General features: G+C 42.7%; 1 protein-coding gene across 1 annotated transcript; it reads right to left on the bottom strand.

Moving 5' to 3' along the window:
• Positions 1 to 17061: 17061 nt before the first annotated feature.
• Positions 17062 to 18925, bottom strand: LOC131219166 (berberine bridge enzyme-like D-1). Its single transcript, XM_058214209.1, has one exon. It carries the CDS (start codon positions 18824 to 18826, stop codon positions 17225 to 17227), a length of 1602 nt encoding a protein of 533 aa, XP_058070192.1. The 5' UTR covers positions 18827 to 18925; the 3' UTR covers positions 17062 to 17224.
• Between the last annotated feature and the right edge of the window lie 504 nt (positions 18926 to 19429).

Raw genomic sequence — 19429 nt, 5'->3', positions numbered from 1 at the left:
AATCGTTTTATGATGTGGGAAGAATTTTTTTATGAATTCCCTCTGCATGTCGTTCCATGTGCCAATGGATCTAGGACGCAATGAATGTAACCACATCTTAGCTTTCTCTTTTAAGGAAAAAGGAAAGAGTTTCAGCCTAATTGTATCCTCAGATACATTAGGAAAACATAATGTAGCTATAATCTCATCGAACTCTTTCAAATGTAAATATGGACTCTCTGATTCAAGTCCATGGAATTTGGGAAGGAGTTGGATAACTCCTGGCTTGATGTCCATTTGTCCTGTGTTTTCAGAAAAAATCATGCATGAGGGCGTACTCACTCCCGCCGGTTGTAGATAATCTCGTAAAGTACGAGGCGGGGGTGCCTGTTGCACCTCATTTTCATCTTGGGTATCCTCCACCCTGGGTGGAAGTAGAGGAGGTTGGTCTTCAGCCATAACTTCGGTTAACACAGGGGATTTCGAGCGGTGTCTAGTCCTGCAATGGATAGTCAACCCCTCAACCAATCCTCCTTCAGTCAAGAGACGTCGAGTGTTGTCACGGGCCCACTTGGGCATGAAAACACTCGCAGCCCTCAATTAAAAACCTAATCCTAAAAAAGAAAAAGGAAATCTAAAAAGAAAGAGAGAGTTGGAAAGAAATTACTAAATTGGAGTCCTGAGTTAAAACCTGCAAAATAAAATAAAATAAGTTAGATTTTTAAAAAGAGAAGAACAATCCTTTAAAAGAAAGATAGAAGTGAACTAGCTTCTAAAAGAAAGAATTCCTAAAAGAAAGTGAAAATTTCTAAAATAAATTAGGAGAGTCCTAAACTAGAAAGTAAATTACTAAAAGAGAATTGAAAAATAGAAAGTAGGGAAGGAGCTTAGCGAATTAGAAATTTCTATCTTAAAGGCCTACAAAATAGGAAGGTTAGTTTCTACACAAAAATTCTATAAATAGAAAATTTCTAAAGGTGAATTTAGGAAACAAAGTTTAGATTCTAAAAGAGTTAAAATTAGAAACTAAAAAAAAACAAAAGAGGAAAGTTTCTAAAAATAAACTACTTCCTAAAAATAGAAAAATACTAGGATTAAAAATTTTCAGAAATTAAACCCTAATTCTAAGAAGTAGAAAAAGTAGAGAGATTAGGAAGAAATTACCAATTTAGAAACTTATGTCAGGATCCTATAAAACAGGAAACAAGTTAGTTTTGAACTCAAATAAAAAAAAAAAAAAAAACTAAGGTTAGTAAAATCCTAATCTTAAACTAATCCTAAAACCAATTAATTTCAGAGAATCGTAACCGTCAGTCCCCGGCAACGGCGCCAAAAACTTGTTCACTCCCCAAGTATAGGGTTGTGATGTAGTAATAAACTCGGTAAGACCGAGGTCGAATCCACAGGGACTGATACCTGTACGTTATCTGAAACCAAGTAGAACTAGAACTAGTCTAAGATGTGATCTAAACCAAATAGAATTTAAGAAATAATTGTGGAATAATTATCTAAAGCTTTAAGGAATTCAGAGGAAGGAAACTAGGGATTCAGAGGATCCACTTGTAGAGATCAGGGAGATCTTATGCCTGCATCAAGGATTATGGAATTCAAACTGAACTTACTTGATCTGGTTCTCAAGAGATGAAAGGTATATGAATTAGAATGGATTCCATCATCTAACCATGCCCAGGAGACAAAGAAAACAACATGATTAAACTAATTACCAACCAATCAACAATGTATGAAGATCAGGAAGGGTACTGTCATCCTACCATGCCCATGGAACAATGATGAACAACAGGGCTTCCTGACTTCATAAGCTTAAAAAGAAAGAGGAAAAAGAAATATTCAAAGCCATTGCAAACCCATTGTAATTTCAGTCACAACAAACCATTAAAGACTGAGAAAAATATTCCTTTAATAATCAACTGAAAAACCAAGTTCAGTTCAGAAATTTAAATTAAATGCATGAAATAGTGTCTCCCATCTCGCTACAGGCTTCGCCTCTTAGCCCTAGCCAAGAGGTTTAGCCCGTCATGATGCGGCTAACCTCAAGAAATAAAAGAGATATAAAGGAGAACGAAGGAAACCAGGCTCAAGTCCTCGCTGCCTCCTCAGCTCCCCTCTGTTTCTCTTTCACTCTCCCTGACGTGCAGTAGCACCCAACTCCACACGCTGATCTCTTCTTCTTCTTTTTTTAAAGTCAAGACCGCCACCTGAATGCACTGACAATCCCACTGTTTCTCTCCAGCAGCCGTAGCTGCTCCTCTACACCTCCAGCTCACGTGCAGCGCCACGCCTCTTCAGCCTTTCCTTCTTTTCTTCCGTTTTCTTTTTCCACCCGCCGATCCCCTGGTTCTCTCTCTTCTCTCCTTTTATAAGGACTTGGAGGGTTGGAGAGAGTCCTGCTGTAAGTGTGCATAGCTCTCCTTGCGTGAGTCAGTTTACGCAGCCAGGAACGCACGTCCCTGTTTTGGCGCAGCAATTCTTGGAAACCGACTGGCGTCGGCTCGGAATTGTGGAGGATGACGGCCCAGATTTCTGTTTTTTCTTCATGAATGGGATCAGGACCCCCCTTGGCATCCTCTGGACAGATCAGATCATCTATCTGATCATCCCCTTGATCGCTCGGTGGCCCACTGCGGCCGGTTTTTGCGGACACAGAGCCTGCGCATGATCCTTCACTGGGAAGATCGGTGGGCCCAGGATCTGCATCAGTGGTGAAATCTAGTCCGTCCACTAGTCTCAGCTCGAGAAACTGGTCAGGAGAGGTAGGTTTTTTCAAGTTTGGCATGGCCCGTTGTACCGGATCTTCTCACCATCTGTCCTCCGTTTGGACGGCTGAGATCCAATATTTGATCTTCTTTTGAAACTCTGCCACCTAGGCCTGAGTGAGAGGGGCCGTGCACGTCTTATGGACAGTCCGGATTGGTCCGTCGAATCATGATGGTGGCCCATAAGAAAGAGCCGCAAGCTCTGTTACGGGCGTCCCAGCGGCGGGCGAGAAGGATTCAAATCCTTCTGTCTCTCTGATTCGGTGCTCATCCACCGCACGTATGCTGTGCACACACACCACTTAAGGCGGGTCCCACCTTGAGGTATATGATATATCCGCTCCGACCATCAGTTATTCCATCTGATTTAAACGGTTGAGACCGAAGATGAGGTGTATCCAGAGATCAGGTGGGCCCTGGATCAGTAATTTGTGGACTGATCTGTCCGTTCGGCCACTTTCACAGTGATCCAGGAGCTGCAATTTTACGTGTACGGTTCATTTATGGTCCTCAGGCCACGTATGGAATTTTGAATTGATCAGATGGTGGGAACCCTATGATCTTGCATTCTGGACACTTTTCAGGCAACTTGAGCTTCAATTTCTCGATTTTCTTGGATCCTTGGCATGCAAATCTATCGATCTTGGTCTCCTAGGGTCCGTCGCTTGCCTTGGTGATTTCAGGCCGTTAATTCCATGCTTTTAGTACCTTTTCCTAGTCCAGGCTTGTAAACACGTCCTGCAACACAAACATGATTAAATCAGCCATTAAACGGAATTATGCTTGTAGATCCAAGTAATAACTAGGGTCTAATATGCAATATTTGACCCTCAACACCAATACACCTTGTGTTCCTCCTCTTGCATGATAAAGCCTTCAGGCTAGTCTACGTAGACTTCTTCTTCGAGCACTCCATTTAGGAATGTAGATTTCACATCCAGTTGGTAGATCATCCAACTGTGATGAGCTGCAAGGGAGATAATCATTCTTACAGTATCAAGGCGAGCAACTGGGGTGAAAACTTCTTCATAGTCTACCCCATATTTCTATTTGTAACCTTTTTCTACGAGTCTTGCCTTATATCATTCGATCTTACCATCGGCATTCTACTTGATTTTGTACACCCATTTGAGACCAATGGTCTTCTGGCCTTTAGGGAGTTAGGTTAGCTCTCATGTTCGATTCTTCTCGATGGCTCGAATCTCTTCTTCCATTGCCTTTCTCCAACATTCTTCATTCACAGCCTCTTCGAATGTGAGAGGCTCGTGGTCCGTATTTAGGCAGAGCAAATTCACTTCCTCAGTTTTTACATAGATGTCGTTGAGGCTTCTCATTTTAATAGGAGCCAAGGGTAAAGTGGAATTGGATGAACATGTGCTGACTGAATTCTAATTTGATGAAGTACTTTCATGACAGATGGAACATACTCCTGGACTTCTGCGATCCGAAGGGGGTGATGTGGGTGTTTGCTCTTGATTCTCATGTCTCTCTTCATCATATTCTTCGACCTCGACCTGTTTTTCTTTAGCCAAATTTTCCTCGTTCCATTTCCACGCTTCTTCCTCACAAAATACCACATCTCTACTCAACACTAGCTTATTGGTTAGTGGGTTGTAGAGCTTATATGCCTTTGAGTACTCTTCACTATAGTTGATGAAGATGCACTTCTCCCCATGATCATCAAGCTTTTTCCTTCTCGCTTCTGGAACTTAAGCATAGGCGACACACCCAAAGATCTTAAGGTGCGCCATGCTCGGCTTGTATCCACTCTATACTTCTTGCGGTGTCTTGAATCTGACACTTTTGGTCGGACACCTATTAAGTAAATAGACAGTACATGCAACTGGCTCTGCCCAGAAATTCTTTAGCAGACTTTTCTCCTTCAGCATGGTCCTTATCATGTCGAGGATGGTGCGGTTCTTCCGTTCCATAATTTCATTTTGTTGTGGCGTGTACGCTGCAGTGTGTTGTTGCTTAATGCCATGTTCCCTGCAATATTTTCGAAAAACATTTGAGGTGTACTCCCCACCTTTGTCAGATCTAAGGGTTTTGATTTTAAGACCACTTTCTTTTTCAACAAGGGCCTTAAAATTTTTAAAAATAGTAAAAGTAGCAGACTTCTCTTTGATTACATACACCCATAATTTTCTACTAAAATCGTCAATGAAGGTAATAAAATATTTATTACCTCCAAGAGAGATTGGCTCTAATGGTCCACAGATGTCAGTGTGAACCAACTGTAATGGTTCTCTTGCTCTTCAGGATACTCCACTCGGAAAGGAGTTCCGTTGTTGTTTTCCAAGTGTGCATGCCTCACACACATGTTCTAGAGCTTCAATAGCAGGCAAGACATGTACCATGCTTGATGAGGACAGAAGTTTCAGGCCACTGAAATTTAGATGGCCAAAGCGAAGATGCCACATTCAATAATCATTCTTTGCTTTTTAAAAAAAAAACACTTCTCAAGCATTGTGTTTGTATGGAGAGGAAACATATGATTCTTCGCCATCTGGACTTTTACAATCAAACGTCCATGCATATCTCTTATGGAAAGAGAAGAGTTCACCATGTATATGACATACCCTTTTTCGAGTTGATCAAGACTCAGTATATTACTTTTCATGTTGGGCATGTAGTACACATTGGAAATATAGTTTGAAACACCATTCTTCTAAAAGATTTTGATTTTGCCTTTACCTTTCACCGGCGTTTTTAATAAGTCTCCAAACATTACATCGCCATGAACACCTTCTGTGAGTTCCACAAAGAGTTTCTTGTCACCACACATGTGATTGCTTGCACCCGTGTCGAGATCCATACATCCTGCTGATCACTTCCTTTCTCTTGTGCAAGGAGAAGTGTGGAGCTTTCTTGTTCATGGCCTGATGCTTCGTCATAGTTAGATAGCTTATCTTAATTCACCAGCTTGCTCCAATAATCAGATGCATAGTGGCCAAGCTTGTTGCAATTATAACATTGGATGTTCTTTGTACTTCACCGTCCACACATAGATCTGCCTCTACCATTTCCTCTTCTACAAAAATTGGTATTTTCTTGCTGGTTTTGGCCATGGCTTTGTTGGTATCCACGCCCTCTCCCTCTTACACGATTGCTAACAATACGTCCACCACGTTGTGAACTTCTACGTCCACCATTATTATCATTCAGAGTCAATCCCGACTCCAAAGCTTGTTCCATCGGTATGAAACTGGCATTCTTCTGCATTCGTTGCTCATAAACTTGCAACGACCCAATCAACTCCTCAATAGAGAGTTTTTCAATATCTTTTAATTCTTCGATCGCCACAACCACATGCTCAAACTTGGTTGTGAGGGATCGAAGTATCTTTTCAATAACTCGGACATCTTCAATCTTCTAACCATTTCTTTTTAGATTGTTGACAGTTACAAGTAATCACGAAAAATAATCAGTAATATTTTCACCTTCCTTCATGTGAGTCGCTTCGAACTTGGCTCTTAATATTTGAAGGCGAACCCGCTTCACCGATCTACACTCTTAAAGATGGTGCCAATAGTATCCCATGATTGCTTGCTTGATGTTGCTTCGACAATCTTTTTAAAGGTTAATTCATCCAACCCTTTTTAAAAAAAAAATAGGGCTATATCATTAATATCAGGACTAAATGGCTAAATAGCCAACATAGCGTTCTAAGCCCTTCGGGCAACCCCAGCCACAAAAAATAAGCCGGGGGCCTATCATATAGGGACGTAGAAACGTCCTATATATAGAAGAGAAAAACCAAAAGAAATAACCAAAAGAAGCAACAAGGAAAAGGGGGCAGCTAATAGGCCCTGACCGAACCTAAACCGACCTTATCTAGGAAAATCAGGCCTCGCATGTGCCTTGGAAGCGAGGCGGTGAGAACATGTATGGAGGTGGCTTGGATGCCACTCCCTTCTCGGGTCATACCGTCGACCAGTCCGTTCCCTTCACGCAGAATGTGGCTGAATGTGAAAGTGTCGAACTGCAACAAGCTCGAGATCCTAGCAATCTATGGCTTCCACCGCCAGTGGATGCTAATTTTCCAGTTAGCAGATCCACAACCAATTTTGAATCCGATTCGATTGCCACTTTCTTCAGGCCCCTTTTTAAGCAAATATACAACCCATCATAAATCGATCGCAACTCCGCTAAATTGTTTGACCCAACTCCATAACCTGCAGAGAAGACGAGAATGAAATCACCATTGTCCTTACGATAAACGTCCCCTCCACCTGAACTTCCCGGGTTTCCTCTTGTCGACCCGTCAACATTTAACTTAACCCAGCCTATAGGGGGAGGATTCCATTTAATGACGATTGATCTAGGACTTAGGTGAGCCGTTTGCCGGGATGAGGGGTTGTATCTCGGCCTGACAATGATTGGATTGAAGGAAATTTCATCACCGATCACTAATGTAGCCCACCACTTGATTTGAGCAATGGAGGCCCTGATTTGTATGGGCTTATTATCATAAATGAAGTCGTTCCTGGCGCGCCATATAACCTAAAGAATCAGCAAAGGGAGCTAATACCTGACCTTAGCAAGTGCGCTACCTGGGGCTGCGGCTCTTCTCCACTGCAACAGCCTACCCTCTACTGATTGTTGGTGCTGCGTGGCCACCCTAAAGAGCAGGCTGAAGTGGGACCAAATAGAAGCTGTCAAATGGCTGTATAGGAATAGGTGGGGAATGGTTTTTACAAAGCTGCCCCGTTGAGAGTCCTCACAGCACCTGCATTTGGATGCCAAAGCGACTCCTCTCGATTGCACTCGATCATCCACTAGAATTGCCCCCTGCAACAGTCTCTAAATGAAAAGATAAACCTTAGGTGGAATTTTACCTTTCCATAACCAGTTGGCCCACGTCACTTCCGGAGACACTTCTCTGCTCAACCTCCAGCCGATTTGAGGGTGAATGATCCTGAAGAATCATGCGGCTAAAAGCATTCGTCCGGTCTTCCGTAATGGCAAAACCCCCTTGGAAGATAGCGTCGAGGACTTGTTGGGGTAATAAGGCAAAGACTCCTGACAGAGGAAGAGGACCGGTAATACCCAGAAAATCTCTCACCTGTAGTTCTCTCATGGCCTCTGGGATAGGCATATCGACCAGCTGTTACAACGGGCCCAAACCGGTCCAATTGTGGGCCCACAGGTTGAGGTCTCCCTTGCCCACCTGCCATTGCACATTTTCTACTAGAGTGGGGAGGAAAACCCTAATTTTTCACCAAATGGGGGAGTTGGGAGGAGAGGAATGCAAGACATCCGAGGTAAGGTCCTCCTAATGTTTGGCCCGCATCAGGGCCGCCCAGTGACAGGCCCTGTCACCATATTTAGCAATCTAGGCCATCTTCATTCTAAGGGCATCCATGACTTCTTTCAGACGATGAATCCCCAATCCCCCTTCATCGGTTGGTCGAGCTGTTTTTTCCAAGCAATCCAATGCAACTTGCATTTGCCATCAGCCCAGCCCCAACAAATTTTTACGAACTGGCGCTCTAGGTTCTTTAGCACCTGTTTAGGAACGTGCATGGCAACCATGATGTGAATCGGAAGGCTCCCCAGCACATGCTTAATGAGGGTCGATCTCCCAGCTTGCGAAATGTGCCTGCCAACCCATCATCCACTTCTTCTGTTGACTTTATCGATAAGAAACTGAAAATCAGAAATCCTGATTTTGCCTTTGGACAATGGAGCCCCTAAATATTAGACCCCATCTGTGGCGTGGCTAATGCCCAGAAGCCGCTCGGTGGTTCTAATCCTGCCCACCTGGATGTTCTTGGAGCTGATGAAGCAGCTTTTGTTGTAATTGATCTTCAGGCCCGACGATGAATGGAAAAGCTGCAAGAAGTTTTTTGCTACCTGAAGAGACATGTGGCTACTGTTCAGGAAAATAAGAGTATCATCCACATACAACAAGTGCGAGATGAAGGGACAACCGCAAGGAAATTTGAACGGTTAGCACCAACCAAAGGCTTCCATCACTAGAATGAAAAGAGCTGGGGATAACGGGTCCCCCTGTCGTAAACCTCTGGATCATTTAAAAAACCTTGAAGCTTCTCCATTGATGAGAACAGAGAACCAATTGTTCCCCGAGCAAGATTCTAAGAGCTCGACTGAAATGGCCTAACTATACGTCCTAAAGGGGGGGGGGGGGGGGGTGAATAGGACGATGCCAAAATAAAACTTTAACAGCGGAATAAAGAAAGATAGATAGCCAAATAAACTAAATCAAATCACAATGCTGAAATAAAAGCAACCTCTCTAAACAAGAATTGAGAGGTTGATACGAATTCAGTTCTAAGGACAACCTTACACCATAAAAACCAAGGGTTTATAGCAGGACAACCTTATTTCTAGAACGTCCTTTGTATCAAAAACTCAAACCGGAGAGGAATATATAAATAGTAAGGAATTGAAATAAATTGCAGGAATTTAAAACTAAATTATTACAATATTCCCACTATGCTTGAAATGTAAATTTTACAACATTCACATACACACATACATTCCACAAATATGAATGAAAAGAGATATAAAACTTAAGCAAGCATTCAAACCACAAGACAAAGAATTATAGTGGTTTACCTGTGTGTACACCAACTATTCAACAACAGCCACACAGTGCTACTCCACTCTTAATATCCTCACACAGGAGATATCAGCGTTCACTATCAAAGATAGGTTTTCCAGGTTCACCCAAAACCTTCACGATTGTGTTTTTCTCTGTGGGCTTACACAATTAAAAAAACCCCTCTTCTGAGTTTTCCTGGATCTTCTCAGATAACCAATACAATGAGATTTTTCTGGCAAATTCCAAAAGAAAATCAAATGAAAGTAAATTATACAAACGTAAAATACCTGAATTTCTCCTTCATTGTAGCAGCCCAGAAGAACCAAGTTGGAGTAGAGATTTAAATGTCAAAGTTTAATGTCCAATACTCACTTTATAATGGTTTTAGATTCTAATAGATTTTAAATTAAACCAAATTAGGCGTAGCTCTATTTGATTTTAATTCCAAGAATACGGAATACAGTAATTCCTCTTTTTAAATAAGATTGGAATATAGGAACAAAATCAAATAAGAAAAGCTAAAGAAAGAGAATATTAAATATACACACTTAGCTTAAAATTGAGCACAGACTTTATCTCTTAGAAGGCCGAATTAGATTAGCTTAAATTTCATATTTTATTCTAAGATTCGTGCTCAATTTATAGGTGAGCAAATCACGTCTTCGATTAGTCTAAAGAACTCTACAACTGGTCATAGAACCAACAGATATTTGAAAATTCGAGCGCGATAAGATCTGACGGTTTCACAACTGGTCATAGGTGGTCTACGACTGGTCGTAGGTTGTTCATTACTAGTCAAAGCTAGCCGAATTTCAATACTGTACTTTGAGTCGTAGGTCTACGACTAGTCGAAGAAGTAGTCGAAACTGTTTATATGACTAGTCGAACAATCCCTAAGACTAGTCGAAGCCTAACAGAAAATTTCTGAATTTTGCAACAAACTTACGACTGATTTAGAAAATTTTTAGACAGGTCGGAGCAGTGCTAGGACTAGTTGAACAAGGTCCAGGACTAGTCTTAGAACAGCCTAAACTCACTTATATAAAGCATATGAATTATGTATCTAGAATGGCCTACTCTAAAGGTCAACCTAAGGTCAGTCATACCTCAATAGTGAAGTAAGGACATTGAAAATAGGAGATGAGTGACCTTTGAAAGTAGTGAAGCTTGAAGTCTTGATGTAGTTCAAACTTGAAAGCTTCTTGAGATCTTGACTTGTGAACAGTGCTTGTCAATCAAAGCTGATCTTGAGTAAAGCATTGTTCTTCACATATGCACGCTTCATAACAGTTCTTTGGCACCACAAATTTGACAACAAAAAGGGGCTATAAACTATAGCACTTACATCGACACATCTACTATTGAAACTGAATTTGTGCAGAACTTGCTTTAGAAAAACCCAGTTCACTCTGTCGTAGGCTTTCTCCAGGTCCAGCTTGATAATGAGATTACCCTCTCTACTCTTCCTGTTAATTTGGTGCATCGCCTCCTGAGCCTTAGCGATGTTTTCTGAAATGGATCTCCCTGGCACAAACGCGCCTTGTTCCTGCGAAATCAACTTGGGCAGAATTTTACTTAATCTGTTAGCCAAGATTTTAGCAAGGATCTTGTAAATGACATTACAGAGGCTAATTGGGCGGTAGTCAAAAAATTTAACTGCTGAAGAAGACTTAGGGATTAAACAGATCAGTGAAGCAATGAACGCCCTGGGGAGGGGGCCCCCTGCAAACCACTCTAGCGTCGCTTTATGAATGTCTCTGCCCATGATCTGCTAGCAATCTGTGAAGAAGGCCGCCGAGAATCCATCTGGACCTGGGGCCCCATCCTTTGGGATGGAGATGACGGCGGAATAAACTTCAGGTAGCGTAGGAGGCATCAGGAGAGCATCATTGTCCTGCTGGTCAATCAAATGCGGGATCTCCTAAAAGAAATCCACCTGAGAGGAAACGGTTCAGCCTGGAGGAGTTCCTCAAAATAGGAGACAACTGTCATTTTTATCTGATTTGGATCTGATAGGCTGATGCCGGACTCTGTCCTGATGGAGGAAATCATGGCTTTTCTAATTTTCTCTTGAACCGACGTGTGAAAGTACCTGGTGTTCTTGTCACCTTCTTCCAGCCATGTGTTTCTCGACTTCTGCTTCCAAAAAACCTCCTCCATATGTTCCATCTGGGCCAACCTCTCCTTCACTGCCATACTCTGTTGGAGGAGATCGTAAGTGGGTGAACATTGCAACCTATAATCCAGAATTTCCAGCTCCTCCTCTGCCTTGTTAATCTAATGGAAAATGTTCCCGAAGACCTCTTTGTTCCAAACTTTCAACATTTGTTTGGTTTTCTTCAGCTTGAGAAGAATGTTGGTCATAGGCTGCAAGGCACATTCGCCATTCCAGGCTTTCTTAATCAGTGGGAGGAAAGCTTTATGCAATGACCACATCCTGAGGAATCTGAACGGCCTGACAACAGGCTGACTTTGGAGGGGGAAGGCTAGACAGAGTGGGGCGTGATCGGACTTACTGCAGGGCAGGTGTTCCACTCTAAAGAAAGGAAAGGCAGTGGTCCATCTTCCATTAAACAGAATTCTGTCCAACCTAGCCCAGACGCGCGCGTTCCCCGAATGATTGTTGCACCAGGTAAATCTATTACCGACAAAACCTGCATCTAGAAGTCTGGAGTTGTTAATAGCCTCAGAAAACTCCGTCATGCTTCCTCTATCCGGATCCCTGGAACCTAGCCTTTCCTCAATCTCAGCCACGGCGTTGAAGTCGCCCCCGACAGCCCACGGCCCTTGAATGGACCTGTTGAGAGCTACCATTTCACTCCACAGCACTCTCCTTTGCACTTTACAGCAACGAGCATAGACTATCGAGAGGAAAAGCGAAACACTGAGAGACGGCAGAGACAAACTCAAAGACAGCATTTGAGCCAAAGAGGCAATGACCGAAATGTGAAGCTGGTTGTGGTAAAAGACCCATATCTTGCACCCTGCTTCATCGTTTGATATCGAAGAGTGGAAGCCAATTTTTAAACCTGTGGCCACCCTTTTTTCCTCCCTCAGCATAGGTTCTAATATTGCTACTAAACAGGGGTTATATTTCCTTACCGGCTTTTTAAGAGCTTTAATGTTGGGCGCATTGCCCACCCCGCGTGCATTCCAAATAAGGGCATTATCCATCCGTCACACAACCTAAATTCACTACACGTCTCTTCAATCTTTGGAGCCTGCTGTACCAATCCCCTTGTGTCTGAAGGGCTGAAGAGGTTATATTACTTGCTATTCTACCTCCCTTAGTCTTATTTCTCTGCACAATCCTCTCTGCTATCTGACCCTTGGGCGGTTGCTTCGGCTGGTCTGAGCTGTCCTTGGCATCTGGTGGGACCTGCGGACTCGTATCTTGGGATTCCTGACCGAAATAAGGGGACAGATCAACTTCGATTTGTCCCAACTTTTCTACCGCAGCCGAGTCTGCTACCTTACTCTGTCATCTGGTTCTCAGCCTAATATCCAGCATGTCTGGCTGTTTTCTGTTCCCCTAATTTTCACTTATCTTCTGAGGAGGATATAAGGGCAAGCACCCCACTGATCTGGCACGGATGTTCCTGAGGAGATACTTGGAATTAGGGAGACTGCCACCCTCTTTCATGGGACCTGGAGAGGGCTGGGTAGCCAAAGGTGTGTTGAGATGTCTCTGGAAATCCAGCATAGGAGCCAATGCTACTTGGTGATTATTAATTTGATCCCCCTTTGGCCCTGTCATGCAGTGGGGAGGATCCAGCACAGCCAGTGGGAGGACTGAGGGGTCTACTTGAGCTGGAGGATCGGCAGTAACAGGAATGTCTGATGAACAGGTTACGGGTGAAGTTAATCCAACCACGCAGTCGACAGTAGAGAGAGAGGGACTAATGATGGATGCAGGTGGGGGATATTCCTGCAGGAGGAATGGACAGGGGGGTTCTCCTGGGCCAAAGGAGCATCAGGGGAATGTAGATTGATACCTGCTAGGGAAAGTAGGCCTGCTTGGGGGGATTGATAAGGTAGAGGGGTGTTAGGTTGAGGAGTTAGGTCCGGGGAAGGGAAGGGGATGATCATTTTAAGGGGTGTAGGAAGGTTGGGAGGGGTTGGAGATGAAATGGCGTCTGAGCTGAGCATTGGGACATTATCTCGAAGGATTCATCCAACCCTTGATAAAGAAGAAACAAAGCCTTGTTGTCTCCCTTCCTTTGATTTTTGAGAGCGGTCTTTTCTTCATTGGTGAAGGCGGCTTCTTCCTTCATAGTGGGTTCTACATACCCATCGATGACGATCTCCCATAGTTCTTGCAACCCGAACAACGCCTTCATTTGAATGCACCATTTTTCATAGTTGTCCTTTGACAACTTAGGAACCTGCGGTTGGATGGTGCTGGCCATCTTTTTCTTTTTCTTTGTTCTTTTTTTTTTTTTAAAGGATAGGCTGATTTTATTTTATTTTTGAAAATGAAGGGAGAGGGATGAAATAGAAATCTGATTATTATATATATATATATATATATATATATATATATATATATATATATATATATATATATATATATATATATATTTTAGCTGGAAAAAAAATTGTTGAAATCTTTTTCTTTTCTTTTTTGCTGAAACGATGGATTCTTGGACATATTCTTGGCTGAAACGGTGGATTCTTGGATAGATTCTTGGCTTTTGCAATCTGATTTTTTTAAAACAGATTTTTTTTTTTAACAGATTTTACTGAAAAGAAAATTCTTTTTTGATTGAAAAATTGCTAGAAACTTCTTCTAGAAAAAGAACCTGGCTCTGATACCAGTTTGTTGGGTTTAAAACCCCACTTCTTGCTAACGTGTGGCTGCAGCCACCATATAACACAAAACATAAAACTGAAAAAAAGAAGAGAATTGAACTGCTAAATTTTTGAATGTTATGGAAACGATTACACCGGTGCCATTTATAGGCTTTTCTCCTTATGTGAAAAAATAAAAAAATCCCCATCTAGATGCTTCCTAGGGGTAGCTAAAGATAGAAAAAATCCAGAAAAATATCTACCATTATCTTAACCCAGCGAATACTCTAAACTTAGAAAAAATAAAAATAAAAATCTAATAGCACAGCTAGCTTGACGGTTCTTACATGTTATGCACAGCTGGCTCATAAGATCCTTACATGGTTTTGGATTTGCACAAATCTACCACCGTGTCCAACACATCCATGTCTGTGTGAGCTTATAGACAGGTTGGGTGATCAATAAGTATAATTATAGGCTCTAAGAAGGATTCAACGGTGGACTTCATTATCTTCACTATTTCCTTTGGCATAGTCCACTTGAGCTTAATTTTGATATAATTCGATTTTTTGTTAATGCACTGTTTCCTTTGATGTGGTCCACTTGAGCTTTTGATATAATTTGATTTTGTGTTAATGCCCTAAAATGATCCGGAAAAAAAAGGATGGACGGCTTAGATAAGACACATACATCCATGTAAAAAAAAAAAAAAGCAGTAGACAACTTAGTTCAAGCTCAAAAAATTCAACTAGCATCTAACAAATGTGGCCTAAGATCTCTACTTTCGTATGGAGATTGTTGCATAATGCAATCCGAGTACACAGCTCAGTTCAAGTTCAAGGAATTCAGTTAGCGTCCATGTGCAACAATTACGAAGGAGGCCTATATCAGCGACCCTCGGGGGAATCCCTAAACCACCTTTCCTATCCGGTTACCTAGCGACTATGGTCTAAGATCACTTCGTGGCAATCTTTGGAATTGCCCACATGCTGGACCAATCGGTGCAGGGTAGAATGCACCAATGGTGGCTCACCCCTGCTCCAAATGGTTGTTTGGCGATATTGTGTGGCATGGTCCCAGGCCTTATCCTCTGGGAGATCTAGAAATCCAAGAATGCGGCGAAATTTGACTGTACGTAAGACCATCTCGGCCTCCGACACGATTGCTCGAGTGAAGTGGTGGATTACTTCTCTGAGTAAAGGCATGTCCATGCCAAGATCCCTTTCAATAGCCAATCAGATGACTCTTAGGGTGCTGGGTATTGAGGCATGCAGAGCTAGTGAAGTGGTTGAAGCCAGAAAAAGGTTGGGCTAAGTTGAACGTCGATGGGTTAGCAAATGGTAACTTAGGTATGTTGGGAGGAGGTGGGATTTGCAGAGGGGAAAATGGAGATTTCTACTTCGCTTTCTCGATGAGTTACAAGGTGGGTTTGAATATCGGGGTAGAACTTCATGCGATCTGCGACAGTCTAAATCACTACCTGAATTTGGGTTTTTCCAAGATAGAGGTGGAATCAGACTCCAAGCTAGTGGTGGAGTGGATGAATGGTAGATCTCAACCAGCTTGGTGCTAGAAGTACTGGCCTTCTATAGGATCGAAAAGCTGAAGCTGAGAGGGCAGTTTAAGTTTGTTCACATCTTGAGGGAATGGAATGCACTGAGAGGGCAGTTTAAGTTTGTTCACATTCTGAGGGAATGGAATGCGCTGAGAGGGCAGTTTAAGTTTGTTCACATTCTGAGGGAATGGAATGTGCTAAGAGGGCAGTTTAAGTTTGTTCACATTCTGAGGGAATGGAATGCGCCGGCAGATGGGATGGCCTACCTAGGAAGCGATCTCCAAGATAGTTTGCTCATTCAGCAATCTTCGGTCCTTCCTCCTCACACCAGAGGCATCCTTTTCCTTGACAAAGTTGGGCTTGGAGCCATTAGGTAGTTATCATAGGGCCTGGTCCTGTCAGCTTGATTTAGGTCTTTTATGATAGGCTTCTCCCAGGGCCATTTTTTTCCCAGGGTAACCACAATTGATTGGGTTGTATAGTCTATATATGAGAGGAATATTTTGCATTAAAAAAATAATAATAATAATAAATAAATAAATCTAACCGGTCAATCAAATACTAGTTTATTCAGTATTTGATTGACCGGTTAGATTTGTAGATGGGTTAGCAAAGGGTAACCCAGGTATGTTGGGAGGAGGTGGGATTTGCAGAGGGGAAAATGGAGATTTTTACTTCGCTTTCTCGATGAGTTATGAGGTGGGTTTGAATATTGGGGCAGAACTTCATGCGATTTGCGACAGTCTAAATCACTACCTGAATTTGGGTTTTTCCAAGATAGAGGTGGAATCAGACTCCAAGCTAGTGGTGGAGTGGATGAATGGTAGATCTCAACCAGCTTGGTGCTAGAAGTACTGGTAGATCGAAAAGCTGAAGCTGAGAGGGCAGTTTAAGTTTTTTCACATTATGAGGGAATGGAATGCCCTAAGATGGCAGTTTAAGTTTGTTCACATTCCGAGGGAATGGAATGCGCCGGCAGATGGGATGGCCTACCTAGGAAGTAACCTCCAAGATAGTTTGCTCGTTCAGCAATCTTCGGTTCTTCCTCCTCACACCAAGGGCATCTTTTTCCTTGACAGAGTTGGGCTTGGAGCCATTAGGTAATTATCATAGGGCCTGGTCCTGTCAGCTTGATTTAGGTCTTTTATGATAGGCTTCTCCCAGGGCCATTTTTTTCCCAGCGTAACCGCAATGTTGATTGGGTTGTATAGTCTATATATGAGAGGAATATTTTGCGTTAAAAAATTTATTAAAAACATAATAATAAATAAATAAATCTAACCGGCCAATCAAATACTAGTTTATTCAATACACAATCCGCTTCCTTCCCATGACGAGGACGATCACAAGTACCGTGTGTAGATTTGTTTAACGTAATAAATAAATAAATCTAGCTGATCAAGCAAACACTGTTACATTTATTTATAAATGGATCAAAGAACAAACGCAACAACATTATATAACTGGGAGAGCGAAAAGCAATACAACACAGAAGAAAATAAATAAATAAATAATAAAACGCAGAAGAGAGTTGAGAGTTGTATTCTCAACCACTTACAAAACATCATACATCCCACTCTCAGCACCAGCAATCCCAGCCAGGGTTAGAGGAGGAATGCTCTGGGGGTTCTTAAACACATTGAAAGGATCCGCCACCGTCTTGGCTCGAACCAACCTGTCATAGTTCCCCAGAAAATACTTCTCACCCCAAGCTCTAGCCAACTCTACAGCAAGAGGACCACTCAAGCCAGGCTTCCTCCAGTCTATAACTCCAAGATCAAGATCCAGGTTGTTCACATACACAGCCCTAGGATTCATTGAAACATAGGGTTCCATGAACTTATAAAGCCTTCTAATCCATTCAAGATACTCATCGTTGTTCCCATCATTAACTGCTTGCCAATCTACGAAATACTCAATGGCATAGAGGTTTCCTCTATGTGGGAAAGCAATAGCATCACTCCTAATCCTATTTACAGCCCCACCATAAGGATCTAATAGGATGGATGATTTGTTTTGCTTTGAAATCATGTCCAAAGTACTGTTGATGACTTCCAATGGGATTGGGACTCTTACATAGTCATATTTCACCTTGGAGAAGGTTTTTGGGAAGGAAGACCTATTCTTCAAATCTTCTACTGTGGGCACCTCTGGTGCACCCCAAAGATAGACAACGGATTCAACCCAAGTCATTTCCCTACATTCTTGGGTTGTGAAATTCAATTCAGGGAAGGCATTGCTTATGGAATTGAGGGCTGATGTTTTGGGCCCAAGATACAATCCCAAAAATGTCTGTGCTATACCAATGGTGTCATTTCTTGGGACTGCTACAAAACTGAGGAAGAACTCATCCTCTAGTCTCGGTGCGACCATCTGCCATTTGTACCATAACCTGGCGGCTTGACTTGTTGTCCCGACTCTCGTGGCTCGGCATGCTGTGACATTTTCAGGCACTGGGAGTAACCGGATCTTCCAACTGGCTATCACACCCCAGCTACCCCCTCCACCACCTCGGATCGCCCAAAAGATTTCTTCGCCCATTGCTGCACGGTCCAGTATACGACCCTCAGCATCGATCAGTATTGCGTCCACTATGTTGTCTGCACCGAGCCCGTATTTCCTCGTGAGGGCGCCATACCCACCACCACTCAAGTGGCCACCACTGCCCACAGTTGGGCAGATGCCGGCTGAGAATCCATACTTCTTACTTGATGTGCCGATCGCATAGTAAACTTGGCCTACCGTCGCACCACCTTCGACCCAACCGGTCTCACTCGTCAAGTTGACGGTGATCCGGTTGAGGTTCATCATGTCTATGATCACAAAAGGGGTGTTGGCAGTGGATGACAAGCCCTCGTAACTGTGGCCCCCACATCGGACCCTGATTGTCCATGACCCCTCTCGTGCACAACGGATCGCTGTTGATAGTTGGCTTTGATTGGTTGGGAAAATGATAGTAACTGGCTTAGAAACATTGGACCTGGTGAATCTTAGGTTCTTTGTGGATGTATTGAGGAGCTGAGGATAACTAGGGCTGCAGTAGGTGGAAACGTTTGCTACTCCTCCAGAGGATAGACAAGAAAGGAGATCTTCGCCACAGGCGCATGTTAGGAATGAGAGGAGTAGAAAGACTGTGAAGTTTCTGTAGATTTCCATGTTGAAATGATGAGAAGAGGAGGAGGATTTAATGGATATTGCAACATGGACATCGCTTATATAGAGAAGCTTACGTGCATGGAAGGACAAATTCTCAACACTCATTTAGGAAACGTTTACCGATTCCAGTAGTATACGTTGGTAGTTTAGCCAACAGATCAAGGTCCTTTTCAACAAAAAAAAAGGTCTCAGATTGAAATACATCATGCCTTTGATTATTCGAAGTTATACGAAACTGAAGACACTGCCTAACCAAGCCTTTGGTTAGGCGGTGCCAAACCTTTGGTTAGGTGGTGTCCTGCCTAACCAAAGCTTTCTCGCTTTTCTGGAAATAGTCTTACTGGCTAACGACGATCAAACATCTCTCCTCTCAGTGAAACTTTCAGATTCTCTATGTTTTTAGGGAAGCTAACAGCCCGGCTGATAGCTTGGCCAAGATTGGCAGCTCGGAGCAGACTAACTCTTTCTTTCATGGTCTCACCTCCCTCCCTCACTTGATCAAGGGTCAGGTTATTTTGGATAAAACTGGTCTCAGTTACATTAGAAAGGCTTCCCCTCTTTACATGTATAGCACATGATAGGCAGATCTTCTGCCCGAAATAG

Source organism: Magnolia sinica, chromosome 1, assembly GCF_029962835.1.
Source record: "Magnolia sinica isolate HGM2019 chromosome 1, MsV1, whole genome shotgun sequence".
Lineage (NCBI taxonomy): Eukaryota > Viridiplantae > Streptophyta > Magnoliopsida > Magnoliales > Magnoliaceae > Magnolia > Magnolia sinica.
This window is presented reverse-complemented; position numbering and strand designations above follow the sequence as displayed.